Here is an 18,129-nt window from a genome sequence, read left to right as displayed (position 1 = left end):
GTGGTAGAGGACGTTGACTGTGGGGAAATCCCCTTCCCAGTCAGTCTATTGTGTGTATTGGACATTCATATTGGGCACTACAGCCTTACCCTGTTTCATGCGTGCACCATCCAGAGGTATCAGCCTACTTACTCAGTGACACCCACAGAACACAACTGTGTAGAGTTTACTTAAAGAACCTTGACACTAATATTTGTGTAAACTCTTTTGAATTGTAATCTGTGGGTGTCACTGAGTAGGCTGACACCCCATTTCATTGGTGTCCACTCCACAGGTAAGGCTGTACAGTCCAATATGAATATCCAACATAAACAGTGTGTGTATTTCCCCAATTCAATTATGCAGTCTAATACAGCCAGTGGGATTTAAAATGTTTTTTTTTTTTACTGTTTGTCAAATTGATTAAATGTAGTATTTATTTTTTAAAGTTGTATAATAACATTCTAACTTTGTTTAAATATGGCATTATTCCACTATTTGTATTCATTTGGATCAGTTTCAATGGGGGGGGTTATTTTGAAGGCAAACCACACGTTCCGCTGTTGTGCCTCATCCTTATTGTGGCTAGCTTCACACAAGTCAAGCCCAGCTGTGTCTGCAGGAAGGCAGCATCGGCTACATAACCACGCCGGAGAGTAGTGCACTCAACAAGTCTACTATCGCAGACGTGTTTAGCTGTAGAATATGTCTACCTCACGGACAGTCATATGTTTGCTGAGAAATGACTTGCGTCTTCACGACAATGAGGTAAATTGATTCTAAATTAGATCAGAAATGTGTCTAGTAGTCTTGGAACAAAGCGATTCCAAAATGTGTACCGCTGACTTGTTCAATGTGATACAATGTTGCGCTTTCTCTTCACTAATGTAAAGTATATTTGGTTTTATCGTGCATTTTCTGATCATTTTATTTATTCTCATCTGACACCAATAAACAGAAAAAAAATGCTAAAATCTTCTTGTGGTATAATGGCGGTCCGCAAACAAACATTATGCCGGTCATACACTACACGATTTCGCCACGTTTTTTGCCATCCCAGACGAATAGACATGATCGAGGTGAAATCCTGTTTCCTTGGGCTGGAAATAGTTACCTGGGTCCCCAAACTGCTTGTTCCGGTCTAACCTAACGTAACGTAGCGGCAGTAAAATACATGTCTGAAACTAGGGCTGAGGTCCAAACACTTAAGACACACCCTCGCCTTGTGCCCTTGGGGGAATCCCCGTCACCATCTTGGGGGGTGGTCCAAATGATTAACCAAGCAAGGGAAGTTTGCAACATATACCCCTCAGACCTCGTTTTTGGTCGGTTTTGCGAGTGTACAATTATGTTCACTCCGGGCCTGAAACTCCCCAGAATTTAATTCCAATGATTGTACATCAACGTCGCGAAAAGTTAAAAACAACAATGGAGCAGTCAATTTCAGTAAGTAAAAACGACTGTAAATAAGTTAGAAATTGGGCGGCATATGACGGCTTGTAACACATTTTCCTCCTTCAGAAGCTCCAGCTAGGCAGGCTGTTATTTATCTAATTAATTTTCTAGCTATCATACAGTAGGCGTATATTAATCATTATAAATTTAATGTAAGTAGACATGCACTCATAATAGACTGTAGAGCATATAAAGCACTCACAAGCTACCGGTGGCTGAAAACACAATCACAGTGGGATAAATCGGTCAAGAATTTCCAGGCAGTGGCGGTCCATTTAAAAACAATCCTTCCTCCCTCGCCTCACACTCGTCAGACGTTATCAGAAGTGTCAACTTAATTTGAGGGCTGGGGGATAGGGTGTGTCTTCAGGGGATAGGATGTGTCTTTTTTGTGTGTGTTTGGACTGCACATAGATCACCCTACTACACACTGGTCTTGAAGAAGAAGAAATGTCATGGGAGGTTCTCTTCAATTCGGTAAACGTGGAGGAGTTGTTCGGATGGAGTTTTGCCACAGAGTTTCTAAACCCAGAGGCTTAACAACTTGAGTCTTCTGGGAAAGCTTGCCAAACAGGCCAGGGTTGGAGAAGTGAGAAATTATTTTTTTAGTTGATTTTCTTAATCTAAAGGCACAACCTAGATTCTAATATTTTAAGTAGTTGAACATGTTATTACTCCAACCTTGTGAAAGTGACAAACTGACACATTTTTATTTTCATCAAAAACAACTTTTATATTGAAGTAGTGCCTTTTGATTTGACAAACAGTTTGGCACGAGACCACAGTTCAATGACGTGTTTCTGTGCATGAGCTTCGCTAGCCAACGTCGCCATGAGACAACGCCTACAAGTGTGATCAGGGATTTCTATTGGAGAAGCAGTTTTAGCCTATCTTCATAGTATACAGTCTTAGGTGTAAAGTCCAAAAGCGGAAGTCCTGTCACAGGCCCTCTTTCCTGTTGGTCAGTTCTATCTGGGATCTCTACCATTTAAAATGTAGACTTCAATGGGGTAGGGACGTCCCAAGGATACCGGATAGCACGGACCATTTCCCCTGAAAACCGGAACATCTGGTTATTGGGGACTTGGCAGCACTGAGGGTATAATAAGAACCAACTGTGCACTGTGCAGCACAAGCAGTGATGACATCATCACAACACATTTAAGTGTGTACCCTCAGGTCACTACTGTACTGCCACATATCGACAACAAAAAATCTATGTGTACGTGTGTGTATAGTGCGTATGTTATCGTGTGTGTGGATGTGTCTGTGCCTTTGTTTGTGTTACATCACAATCCCTGCGGATCCATAAGGTATATATTTTTTAAAATCGGATTCAGTTACTTGATGTGGAATAGAGTTCCATGTAGTCATGGCTCTATGTAGTACTGTGTGCCTCCCATTGTCTGTTCTGGACTTGGGGACTGTGAAGAGACCTCTGGTGGCATGGGGTATGCATGGGTGTCTGAGCTGTGTGCCAGTAGCTCGGTGTGTTCAGCATGTCTCACAAATACAAGTAGTGATGAAGTCAATCTCTCCTCCACTTTGAGCCAGGAGAGATTGACATGCGTAATATGAATGTTAGCTCTGTGTACATCCAAGGACCCGCCGTGCTGCCCTGTTCTGAGACAATTGCAATTTTCCCATGTCCCTCTGTCACCTCACCACATGACTAAACAGTAATCCAGGTGTGACAACTAGGGCCTGTAGGACCTGCCTTGTTGATAGTGCTGTTAAGAAGGCAGAGCAGTGCTTTTATAGACATGCTGCTCCCCATCCTAGCTACTGTAGTATCAATATGTTTTGACCATGGCAGTTTACAATCCAGGGTTACTCCAAGCAGTTTAGTCACCTCAACTTGCTCAATTTCCACATTATTCATTACAATATTTAGTAGGGGTTAATGGTATAATGAATCATATGTCCCAAATACAATGCTTTTAGTTGTTTTAATATTTAGGACTAACTTATTCCTTGCCACCCATTCAGAAACTAACTGCAGTTCTTTGTTAAGTGTTGAAGTCATTTCAGTCTCTAGTAACTGACGTGTATAGTGTTGAGTCCTCTGCACACATCGACACACTGGTCTTACTCAAAGCCAGTGGAATGTCGTTAGTAAAGATTGAAAAAAGTAAGGGGCCTAAACAGCTTCCCTGGGGAAGTCCTGATCCTACCTGGATTATTTTTGAGGCTTCCATTAAAGAACCCTCTGTTCTGTTAGACAGGTAACTATTTATCCACAATATAGCAGGGCGTGTAAAGCCATAAGACATGTTTTTCCAGCCGTAGACTATGATCCATAATGTCAAAAGCCACAATGAAGTCTAACAAAACTGCCCCTACAATCTTTTTATCATCAATTTCTCTCAGCCAATCATCAGTCATTTGTGTAGGTGCTGTGATTGTTAAATGTCCTTCCCTATAAGCGTGCTGAAAGTCTGTCAATTTGTTTACAGGAAAATATCATTGTACCTGGTCAAACAATTTTTTCCAAAAGTTTACTAAGGGTTGGTAACAAGTAGATTGGTCGGCTATTTGAGCCAGTAAAGGGGGCTTTACTATTCTTAGGTATGGGAATGACTTTAGCTTCCCTCCAGGCCTGAGGGGGCACACTCTCTAGTAGGTTTGGATTGAAGATATGGCAAATAGGAGATGCAATATCATCCTCTATTATCCTTAGTGATTTTCTATCCAAGTTGTCAGACCCCGGTGTATTGTCATTGTTGATAGACAACATTAATTTGTTCACCTCTTCCACACGTACTTTATGAAACAATCATTAAAGTAGTTGTCAATATCGTTGGGTTTTGTGATGAATGAGCCATCTGATCTGATGGAGCTGAGTTTACATGTTTGTGCTCCAACAGCTTTTTACTATCATTCTTTATATCATTTATTTTTGTTTCATAGTATAGTTTATTTTTATTTTTATATATTTACATTGCTGGTTAGCTAGCCAGCTAAAGATATTTAAGTGAGCATGTGACGAGGACAGGGCTGCTTGCTTGGTGAAGTTTACTTGTGATTATTTACTTTTTAAAATACGCTGTCGTGATTTAAAGGCTGAATGATGTTCAATGAGCAGCTCGTAGAGCGCCCTCTATCTGTGGAATAAATACTGACACAAATATTTTTTTGTAACCCCTGTGTTATCCAGCTGTTTCACTGGGCCCTCTACTCTATTGTAACCCCTGTGTTATCCAGCTGTTTCACTGGGCCCTCTATTGTAACCCCTGTGTTATCCAGCTGTTTCACTGGGCCCCCTACTCTATTGTAACCCCTGTGTTTCGCTGGGCCCCCTACTCTATTGTAACCCCAGTGTTTCACTGGGCCCTCTGCTCTATTGTAACCCCTGTGTTATCCAGGTGTTTCACTGGGCCCAGAGGAATGCTGAACACATTGTTCCCCTGTACTGTTTCGACCCTGGTCATTACCTGGGGACAGCCAACTACAACCTGCCCCGTACCGGCCCCTTCCGCCTGCGCTTCCTACTGGACAGCATCCAGGACCTCAGGACCAGTTTGATACAGAGAGGCAGGTGAGAGGAGCTGAGCTGAGCCACAACCATACCGCACCACATCATAACATACCACACCATACCATAACCATAATGTACCACACCATAACCATAATGTGCCACACCATAACCACAATGTACTGCACAATAATGCACCATGACAGTATGTACCACATTATTATGTACCATACCATAATGGACCACACAATAAAGCAGCATGCCATAATGTGCCGCACCATAACCACAAATAATGCACATACCATAATTTACCACCACATAACCATAATGTACCATTTCTAAATGTACCATACCATAATGTACCACACCATGATGTACCATATCACAATGTACCATAACATAACTTACCACACCATAATGTACCTCACCATAGTGTTCCACACCATAATGTACCACACCATAACCATAATTAACATACCGTACCATAGTTATAATGTACTATACCACACCATAACCATACCGTACCATATTATCGCGACGTTGTATTGGTTAATGTGACAACTGCTGGTCATCGAATGATTAACGGTTCATAACTACGTGATTAAATGAATCAGGTAATTATTAACTCATTAACCTGGGACACCATGGGAAAGTTCGGATTTATTGAGTTTCTATTTCCCAAATGAACTCAAAGAATATCAGAATATAGACTAGGCCGTCATTGGGTTAACTAGGCCGTCATTGAAAATAAGAATTTGTTCTTAACTGACTTGCCTAGTAAAATAAAAAAAATATTTAAAAAAACATACCACATCATAACCATAATTAACATACCGTACCATAGTTATAATGTACTATACCACACCATAACCATACCGTACCATAGTTATAATGTACTATACCACACCATAACCATACCGTTATACCATAGTTATAATGTACTATACGTACCATAGTTATAATGTACTATACCACACCATAACCACACCATAACCATAGTTATAATGTACTATACCACACCATAACCATACCGTACCATAGTTATAATGTACTATACCACACCATAACCATACCGTACCATAGTTATAATGTACTATACCACACCATAACCATACCGTACCATAGTTATAATGTACTATACCACACCATAACCATACCGTACCATAGTTATAATGTACTATACCACACCATAACCATACCGTACCATAGTTATAATGTACTATACCACACCATAACCATACCGTACCATAGTTATAATGTACTATACCACACCATAACCATAATTAACATACCGTACCATAGTTATAATGTACTATACCACACCATAACCATACCGTACCATAGTTATAATGTACTATACCACACCATAACCATACCGTACCATAGTTATAATGTACTATACCACACCATATACCATAATGTACCATACCGTAACCATAGTTATAATGTACTATACCACACCATAACCATACCGTACCATAGTTATAATGTACTATACCACACCATAACCATACCGTACCATAGTTATAATGTACTATACCACACCATAACCATACCGTACCATAGTTATAATGTACTATACCACACCATAACCATAATTAACATACCGTACCATAGTTATAATGTACTATACCACACCATAACCATAACCATAGTTATAATGTACTATACCACACCATAACCATACCGTACCATAGTTATAATGTACTATACCACCATAGTTATAATGTACTATACCACACCATAACCCGTACCATAGTTATAATGTACTATACCACACCATAACTATACCACACCATAACCATACCGTACCATAGTTATAATGTACTATACCACCACCATAACCATAATACCACACCATAACATACCATAGTTATAATGTACCATAGTTATAATGTACTATACCACACCATAACCATACCGTACCATAGTTATAATGTACTATACCACACCATAACCCATACCGTACCATAGTTATAATGTACTATACCACACCATAACCATACCGTACCATAGTTATAATGTACTATACCACACCATAACCATACCGTACCATAGTTATAATGTACTATACCACACCATAACCATACCGTACCATAGTTATAATGTACTATACCACACCATAACCATACCGTACCATAGTTATAATGTACTATACCACACCATAACCATAATTAACATACCGTACCATAGTTATAATGTACTATACCACACCATAACCATACCGTACCATAGTTATAATGTACTATACCACACCATAGTACCATAGTTATAATGTACTATACCACACCATAACCATACCGTACCATAGTTATAATGTACTATACCACACCATAACCATAATTAACATACCGTACCATAGTTATAATGTACTATACCACACCATAACCATACCGTACCATAGTTATAATGTACTATACCACACCATAACCATAATTAACCATACCGTACCATATAAGTTATAATGTACTATACCACACCATAACCATACCGTACCATAGTTATAATGTACTATACCACACCATAACCATAACCATAACCACACCATAACCATACCATATACCACACCATAACCATACCGTACCATAGTTATAATGTACTATACCACACCATAACCATACCGTACCATAGTTATAATGTACTATACCACACCATAACCATACCGTACCATAGTTATAATGTACTATACCACACCATAACCATACCGTACCATAGTTATAATGTACTATACCACACCATAACCATACCGTACCATAGTTATAATGTACTATACCACACCATACCACCATAGTTATAATACCACACCATAACCATACCGTACCATAGTTATAATGTACTATACCACACCATAACCATAATTAACATACCGTACCATAGTTATAATGTACTATACCACACCATAACCATACCGTACCATAGTTATAATGTACTATACCACACCATAACCATACCGTACCATAGTTATAATGTACTATACCACACCATAACCATACCACACCATAAGTTATAATGTACTATACCACACCATAACCATACCGTACCATAGTTATAATGTACTATACCACACCATAACCATACCGTACCATAGTTATAATGTACTATACCACACCATAACCATACATAGTTATAATGTACTATACCACACCATAACCATACCGTACCATAGTTATAATGTACTATACCACACCATAACCATACCGTACCATAGTTATAATGTACTATACCACACCATAACCATACCGTACCATAGTTATAATGTACTATACCACACCATAACCATACCGTACCATAGTTATAATGTACTATACCACCACCATAACCATAGTTATAATGTAATACCACACCATAACCATACCGTACCATAGTTATAATGTACTATACCACACCATAACCATACCGTACCATAGTTATAATGTACTATACCACACCATAACCATACCGTACCATAGTTATAATGTACTATACCACACCACCATAACCATACCGTACCATAGTTATAATGTACTATACCACACCATAACCATACCGTACCATAGTTATAATGTACTATACCACACCATAACCATACCGTACTATACCCATAGTTATAATGTACTATACCACACCATAACCATACCGTACCATAGTTATAATGTACTATACCACACCACCATAACCATAGTTATAATGTAATTAACCATACCGTACCATAGTTATAATGTACTATACCACACCATAACCATACCGTACGTACCATACGATAATGTACTATACCACACCATACCATACCGTACCATAGTTATAATGTACTATACCACCATAGTTATAACCATAACCATAATTAACCATACCGTACCATAGTTATAATGTACTATACCACACCATAACCATACCGTACCATAGTTATAATGTACTATACCACACCATAACCATACCGTACCATAGTTATAATGTACTATACCACACCATAACCATAATACCACACCATAACCATACCGTACCATAGTTATAATGTACTATACCACACCATAACCATACCGTACCATAGTTATAATGTACTATACCACACCATAACCATAGTTATAATGTACTATACCACATACCAAGTTATAATGTACTATACCACACCATAACCATACCGTACCATAGTTATAATGTACTATACCACACCATAACCATACCGTACCATAGTTATAATGTACTATACCACACCATAACCATACCGTACCATAGTTATAATGTACTATACCACACCATAACCATACCGTACCATAGTTATAATGTACTATACCACACCATAACCATACCGTACCATAGTTATAATGTACTATACCACACCATAACCATAATAACCATACCGTACCATAGTTATAATGTACTATACCACACCATAACCATACCGTACCATAGTTATAATGTACTATACCACACCATAACCATACCGTACCATAGTTATAATGTACTATACCACACCATAACCATAGTTATAATTAACCATAACCATAATACCAAGTTATACCGTACCATAGTTATAATGTACTATACCACACCATAACCATACCGTACCATAGTTATAATGTACTATACCACACCATATAATGTACTATACCACACCATAACCATAATTAACATACCGTACCATAGTTATAATGTACTATACCACACCATAACCATACCGTACCATAGTTATAATGTACTATACCACACCATAACCATAATTAACTATACCACACCATAACCATAGTTATAATGTACTATACCACACCATAACCATAAGTTATAACATACCATAACCATACGTACCATAGTTATAATGTACTATACCACACCATAACCATACCGTACCATAGTTATAATGTACTATACCACACCATAACCATACCGTACCATAGTTATAATGTACTATACCACACCATAACCATACCGTACCATAGTTATAATGTACTATACCACACCATAACCATAATTAACATACCGTACCATAGTTATAATGTACTATACCACACCATAACCATACCGTACCATAGTTATAATGTACTATACCACACCATAACCATACCGTACCATAGTTATAATGTACTATACCACACCATAACCATACCGTACCATAGTTATAATGTACTATACCACACCATAACCATACCGTACCATAGTTATAATGTACTATACCACACCATAACCATAATTAACATACCGTACCATAGTTATAATGTACTATACCACACCATAACCATACCGTACCATAGTTATAATGTACTATACCACACCATAACCATACCGTACCATAGTTATAATGTACTATACCACACCATAACCATAATTAACATACCGTACCATAGTTATAATGTACTATACCACACCATAACCATACCGTACCATAGTTATAATGTACTATACCACACCATAACCATACCGTACCATAGTTATAATGTACTATACCACACCATAACCATACCGTACCATAGTTATAATGTACTATACCACACCATAACCATACCGTACCATAGTTATAATGTACTATACCACACCATAACCATACCGTACCATAGTTATAATGTACCATACCACACCATAACCATACCGTACCATAGTTATAATGTACTATACCACACCATAACCATAACCGTACCATAGTTATAATGTACTATACCACACCATAACCATACCGTACCATAGTTATAATGTACTATACCACACCATAACCATACCGTACCATAGTTATAATGTACTATACCACACCATAACCATACCGTACCATAGTTATAATGTACTATACCACACCATAACCATACCGTACCATAGTTATAATGTACTATACCACACCATAACCATACCATACCCACCATAGTTATAATGTACTATACCACACCATAACCATACCGTACCATAGTTATAATGTACTATACCACACCATAACCATAATTATCATTAACCGTACCATAGTTATAATGTACTATACCACACCACCATAACCATAATACCACACCATAACATACCGTACCATAGTTATAATGTACTATACCACACCATAACCATAATTAACATACCACCATAGTTATAATGTACTATACCACACCATAACCATACCGTACCATAGTTATAATGTACCATACCACACCATAACCATACCGTACCATAGTTATAATGTACTATACCATACCGTACCATAGTTATAATGTACTATACCACACCATAACCATAGTTATAATGTACTATACCACACCATAACCATAATTAACATACCGTACCATAGTTATAATGTACTATACCACACCATAACCATAATTAACATACCGTACCATAGTTATAATGTACTATACCACACCATAACCATAATTAACATACCGTACCATAGTTATAATGTACTATACCACACCATAACCATAATTAACATACCGTACCATAGTTATAATGTACTATACCACACCATAACCATACCGTACCATAGTTATAATGTACTATACCACACCATAACCATAATTAACATACTATGCCACCGTACCATAGTTATAATGTACTATACCACACCATAACCATACCGTACCATAGTTATAATGTACTATACCACACCATAACCATACCGTACCATAGTTATAATGTACTATACCACACCATAACCATACCGTACCATAGTTATAATGTACTATACCACACCATAACCATACGCGGAACAAGGAAGAGCTTAGTTTTGTTTGTTTGGGAAATGTGTTCTTTAAAAGTAGATTGGAAAGTTCTTGGTAGCTACCTAGCTTCTTATGTTGGATGCCGTAATGCAGTTGGCACCCGTTGCTGAGACTACTTGTATCTTTCCAGTGATCCTGCCAACCAAGTGACAGATCTGAGGAGCTATTTGGCGTCGCAACTAGCCTAGCTGCTAGCTAGCTGGACATTGAGCTAGCAAGGTGTTCTTGAACGCAGCCCGCGACATGGTTAGCCTTTATGGCTGGGACCTTGGATTGTCCCGGGTTTGTGGCTGTCTAGATCCCTGCTGTTTGTTGTTTTCAATTTTCCACGTGACCTGCCCTGTCTGGAACTGCGAGGAGTATAAGCCTAACATACATTGCTAGCTAGCATGACAAAGACCAAAGCCGGCAGGAGTACCATTGAGGACAGTGCCAGTGGTGTCTCTCTATCACATGTGAAGGATATTTTTAAACAAACAAAAAGAGACCTATAAGTTGTTACAACAAGAAAAGTTTAAAGTGTTTTGTCCAAATACTGGTGGATTCACACTTATAAAAGAATGAACAACCTGACCAGAGGGGTCCAGGACCTGAAGAACAGTTTACAGTTCTCCCAGAGTCAGCTCGGTGAGTTGAAATGGGAGAACGACAAGATGACAGCTATCTGGAAGTCATTGAGAGAGGACATCAGTTCTGTGTGTGAATCCATGATAACAATGACAGATAAATCAGACTCGAGGGACAATCAAGGCAAAATGACATGGTTGTGGACGGAAATGCAGAATCTCCACATGAGACTTGCGTGGAGTCTGAGGACAAAGTGAGGGGAAATGATCTCTGAGAAATTGAAGATGGACCACAGTAAGATTGAGGTGAAGCGCGCCCACAGGACTGGAAAACCCTGGAAAGAGCCAAGAACTTGAGAGGAACGTATCTTCTTCAACGAGGACTATCCTGAAGCTGTGCCCCAGAAGAGGAAAGAACTGATCCCAGACATGAAAGCTTCCAGAGCGTGTGGGGACATTGCTTATAACCGCTACGACAGACTCCTTGTCCACCCTCCCTCCCAGAAGCCTGGAAGGGATGAGAGAGCCAAGCCTATGAGTTCATAGCCTCAACCCCGCAGTACACACACGACAACTGATTAATGGACTGCTGAATGTATATTGTTTTCTCTTGCTTTGTCTGCTCTTTTCCATGTTGTCTTTTCCATGTTGTCTTTTCCATGTTGTCTAGCTCTGATCAGCTACTCAGGAAAGGGCTGAAAATAGCCCATATTAATATATGTGGCCTAAAAAATAAGGTTAATGAAATCTATAACTTGCTAACATCAGATAACATTCATATATTAGCCATCTCTGAGACCATACCATGACCTTAATGTACCACATCATAACCTTAATGTACCACATCATAACCATAATGTCACACACCGTAACCATAATGTACCATAACCTTAATGTGCCATACCATCTCCGTAATGTACCACATCATAACCAGAATGCGCCGTACCATAACAATAATGTACCGTGGCCTGACAGTACCACACCGTAACCTTTGTGTACCACACCATAACCATGATGTACCACACCATAACCATGATGTACCACAGCCTTAATTTATCACACCATAACCGTAATGTTCCACACCATAACCATGATGGAACCACATCATAACCACAATGTACTGTACCATAACCTTAATGTACCATAATCATAATGTACCACACCATAACCATAATGTGCCACAACTTTGAGGTCAGTCAGTCATACTTTGCAGGGCTGATGCTCCTAACCTATAGCAGGTAGTATAGTGGTTCAGGACACACCTGGGCTTTTACAGGTTTTCTTTGAGTGGTCTGCCAGAGATACGGCTTGCCGATTCAGTGCCTTTTTATATCCCTGTTGAAGACACATTTTTTATAAAGATTATTTTAATGTATGGTTTCAAATGACCATTTATTTCAAACACTTTGTTACTTGTCTTGAAAGCGCTATATTATACTATTGCCTTAGTTACTATTGTTTACATTAACAGAGCCGTCATCCCATTCTGTTTCTACGAGAGAGAGAGATGACTAATCCACTACCCAGGATGCAGCTTGCTCTCAGACAGTGTTAACTGGGGCTGCTGTGTGTTTTTTCTTCCAGCACCCTGGTGGTGAGACGGGGCAGGCCACAGGAGGTGGTTGGTGACCTCATTAAGCAGCTAGGTTCTGTTAGCGCTGTGGCCTTCCATGAAGAGGTTAGTAACTTAGTACACAACATATTAACTCTTATTTATCACCCCTATAGCAACATCATATCTATCACTATATGTATCTTACTCACCACTATAGATACTGTATCTAATACATTTTTTTAAATTGACTGATTTCCTTATTTGAAAGGAAACGGTTGCGTTTATATTTTTGTTCATTGTATACAGTACCAATCAAAAGGACACCTACTCATTCAAGGGTTTTTCTTTATTTTTACTATTTTCTACATTTTAGAATAATAGTGAAGACAGTCAAATAATATTACTAAAAAATATTCATATTCATGAAATCACAAGTGCAATATTGCAAAACACAGCTTAGCCTTTTGTTAATCCACCTGTCGTCTCAGATTTTGAAATTATGCTTTACAGCGAAAGCAATCCAAGCGTTTGTGTAAGTTTATCGATAGCCTAACAAAACATTAAGTACACTTAGTATCAGGTAGCTTGGTCACGAAAATCAGAACGCAATCAAATTAATCGTTTACCTTTGATCTTCAGATGTTTTCACTCACGACACTCCCAGTTAGACAACAAATGTTCCTTTTGTTCCATAAAATATCTATGTTTGTTTGTCGCGTTATGTTCAGAAATCCACAGGAAAGAGCGGTCACGACAACGCAGACGAAAATCCCAAATAATATCCATAATGTCCACAGAAACATGTCAAACATTTTTTATAATCAATCCTCAGGTTGTTTTTAAAATATATACTCGATAATATATCAACCGGGAGTGTAGGTTTTTCAATAGGACAGGGAGAAACAATGGCCGCTTTACTCTGTTGCGCAAAACTCACTCTGAGAGCCCCCGCCTATCCACTTACTACGCAATGTGATCTTTGTTGCTCATTTTTCAAAATAAAAGCCTGAAACTTGTCTCATCGCGCACCAGTGACTCCTGTTAGCACGCACTGCTGGGCGCAGTGCGTGCTAACCAAGGTTGCCAGGTGCACAGTGTTTCCTCCGACACATTAGTGTGGCTGGCTTCCGGGTTGGATGCGCGCTGTGTTAAGAAGCAGTGCGGTTTGGTTGGGTTGTGTATCGGAGGAAGCATGACTTTCAACCTTCGTCTTTCCCGAGACCGTACGGGAGGTGTAGCGATGAGACAAGATAGTAGCTACTACAACAATTGGACACCACGAAATTGGGGAGAAAAAGGGGGTAAAATTACACACACACAAAGAAAGACAAAAAAGAACATCCAATAGTCAAAGGTTAATGAAATACAAATGGTAGAGACGGAAATAGTCCTATAATTAGTCCTATAATTCCTACAATAACTACAACCTAAAACTTGTTACCTGGGAATATAAATTCCACAAATCAACTTTAAGAAAGCACACCTGTTAATTGCAATGTATTCCAAGTAACTATCTCTTGAAGCTGGATGAGAGAATGCCAAGAGTATGCAAAGCTTGTCATCAAGGCAAATGGTGGCTATTTGAAGAATCTCAAATATAAAATATATTTTGAATTGCTTGAACGAGTAGGTGTCCAATCCTTTATCTCGCATCTCTATAATTCTATATCTCTATAATTCTATATCATTCTATATCTATCATTCTCTATCGGCCTATATCTAGGTATATATCTATATATCTCTACACCTTGGTAGTCCAGGTCTCTCCTTAAAATGGGTATTTTTGTCTCAATGAGAAGAACTTGGTTAAATTAAATCAGAGAGTATAGACTTATATATGGGTTGATAGTTTACCAACAAATCTGACGGATGCGCAACTGTGGGGCAAACAGACAAGGTTGGCTTAAATTGTTGACAAGATGTGAACTAAATTTAGTCTCCAACACATTTGCAGAATGAGTACTTATTGTCTCTCATTCATCATTAAGGTTGTTGGTTTGCTAGGTAGAGAACTTTAGCCATATTAGTATAGATCTTAGTCAAAACGCCTCAAAACAAGTCATGGTATCAAGAACAAGATGGAACTAGCTGAAACGAGTCACTTATGATTCCTCACATGGCAGTTGCTTGTCATTGTTGCTAGAGATCTGACCATTCAGAATCACACTCCTTCCGTCCTCATCAATGTGTTGTGCTTTCTTATCCACTCCTGTAGGTGGTGCCAGAGGACCAGCAGGTGGAGAGAGGAGTGAGGGATATTTGTTCTCAGATGAAGGTTAAAGTTCACACCTGCTGGGGGTCGACACTATACCACCGAGACGACCTCCCTTTCAACCACCTATCCAGGTGAGAGAAGACCACAGGGGTCAAGATCAAGTTCATTTGATTTTATTCATGTGACAGAGAAAGTAGTCCTCTGAGATTGGGCTGCTCAGTGCAGGCTCACTGCCTGGATAATCACTACAATATGAAGTCAGGCTCTCACTGCCTGGATAATCACTACAATATGAAGTCAGGCTCTCACTGCCTGGATAATCACTACAATATGAAGTCAGGCTCTCACTGCCTGGATAATCACTACAATATGAAGTCAGGCTCTCACTTCCTGGATAATCACTACAATATGAAGTCAGGCTCTCACTGCCTGGATAATCACTACAATATGAAGTCAGGCTCGCCTGTGATAGGTTGCCTGACATGTATCTCTGCTCTATTCTCTCCTGTGATAGGTTGCATGACATGTAACCCTGCTCTATCCTCTCCTGTGATAGGCTGCCTGACGTATACACCCAGTTCAGGAAGGCAGTGGAAACCCAGGGCAGGGTGAGGCCGGTCTTGCCCACCCTAGACCAGCTGAAGCCTCTCCCCCCTGGGTCAGGTCTGGATGAAGGCCTCATCCCCTCCCCAGAAGACCTGGAGCAGACAGATACTGTGAGGGACCCTCGCTCTGCCTTCCCCTGCAGCGGGGGAGAGACTCAGGCCCTGGCCAGACTACAGCACTACTTCTGGGACACGGTGAGTACATTTTAGTCATGTATCCAGAACAACTTACAGTTAGCGCATTCATCTTCAGATGGCGAGGTGAGACGACCACTTCTCTGTCACAGCAAGTAGGACACTTTCCTCAATAAAGCTGCTACATTCTCATAATGTAGGTTAGGGTCCAGTAGTGTTCTGTTATAATGTAGGTTAAGGTCCAGTATTGTTCTGTTATAATGTAGGTTATGGTCCAGTAGTGTTCTGTTTATAATGTAGGTTAAGGTCCAGTAGTGTTCTGTTTATAATGTAGGTTAAGGTCTGGTATTGTTCTGTTATAATGTAGGTTATGGTCCAGTAGTGTTCTGTTTATAATGAAGGTTAAGGTCCAGTAGTGTTCTGTTTATAATGTAAGTTAAGGTCCAGTAGTGTTCTGTTTATAATGTAGGTTAAGGTCCAGTAGTGTTCTGTTTATAATGTAGGTTATGGTCCAGTAGTGTTCTGTTATAATGTAGGTTATGGTCCAGTAGTGTTCTGTTATAAAGTAGGTTAAGGTCCAGTAGTGTTCTGTTTATAATGTAGGTTAAGGTCTGGTATTGTTCTGTTATAATGTAGGTTAAGGTCTGGTATTGTTCTGTTATAATGTAGGTTAAGGTCCAGTAGTGTTCTGTTTATAATGTAGGTTAAGGTCTGGTATTGTTCTGTTATAAAGTAGGTTAAGGTCTGGTATTGTTCTGTTATAATGTCGGTTAGGGTCCAGTAGTGTTCTGTTTATAATGTAGGTTAAGGTCTGGTATTGTTCTGTTATAATGTAGGTTATGGTCCAGTAGTGTTCTGTTATAATGTAGGTTAAGGTCCAGTAGTGTTCTGTTATAAAGTAGGTTAAGGTCCAGTAGTGTTCTGTTTATAATGTAGGTTAAGGTCTGGTATTGTTCTGTTATAATGTAGGTTAAGGTCCAGTAGTGTTCTGTTTATAATGTAGGTTAAGGTCCAGTAGTGTTCTGTTTATAATGTAGGTTATGGTCCAGTAGTGTTCTGTTATAAAGTAGGTTAAGGTCTGGTATTGTTCTGTTATAATGTCGGTTAGGGTCCAGTAGTGTTCTGTTTATAATGTAGGTTAAGGTCTGGTATTGTTCTGTTATAATGTAGGTTAAGGTCCAGTAGTGTTCTGTTTATAATGTAGGTTAAGGTCTGGTATTGTTCTGTTATAATGTAGGTTAAGGTCTGGTATTGTTCTGTTATAATGTAGGTTAAGGTCCAGTAGTGTTCTGTTTATAATGTAGGTTAAGGTCTGGTATTGTTCTGTTATAATGTAGGTTAAGGTCCAGTAGTGTTCTGTTTATAATGTAGGTTAAGGTCTGGTATTGTTCTGTTATAATGTCGGTTAAGGTCCAGTAGTGTTCTGTTTATAATGTAGGTTAAGGTCTGGTATTGTTCTGTTATAATGTAGGTTAAGGTCCA

The 18,129-nt window shown here is 39.0% G+C and overlaps 1 protein-coding gene across 1 annotated transcript in view; it reads left to right on the top strand.

Moving 5' to 3' along the window:
* The first annotated feature begins 568 nt into the window (after positions 1–568).
* cry-dash (cryptochrome DASH) overlaps positions 569–18,129 on the top strand; it is a 32,837-nt gene continuing 15,276 nt past the window's right edge. Inside the window, exons 1-5 of the mRNA XM_024404442.2 lie at positions 569–747; positions 4,800–4,972; positions 13,722–13,815; positions 15,908–16,038; positions 16,464–16,707. Of these exons, the coding sequence (XP_024260210.1) occupies positions 685–747; positions 4,800–4,972; positions 13,722–13,815; positions 15,908–16,038; positions 16,464–16,707 (705 nt within the window). The 5' untranslated portion in view covers positions 569–684. The remainder of the gene's footprint in view (positions 748–4,799; positions 4,973–13,721; positions 13,816–15,907; positions 16,039–16,463; positions 16,708–18,129) is intronic.

The sequence above is a fragment of the Oncorhynchus tshawytscha genome, linkage group LG16 (genome assembly GCF_018296145.1).
Source record: "Oncorhynchus tshawytscha isolate Ot180627B linkage group LG16, Otsh_v2.0, whole genome shotgun sequence".
Lineage (NCBI taxonomy): Eukaryota > Metazoa > Chordata > Actinopteri > Salmoniformes > Salmonidae > Oncorhynchus > Oncorhynchus tshawytscha.
Note: the sequence above shows the minus strand (reverse complement) of the source record. Positions and strands in the feature narration are given on the sequence as shown.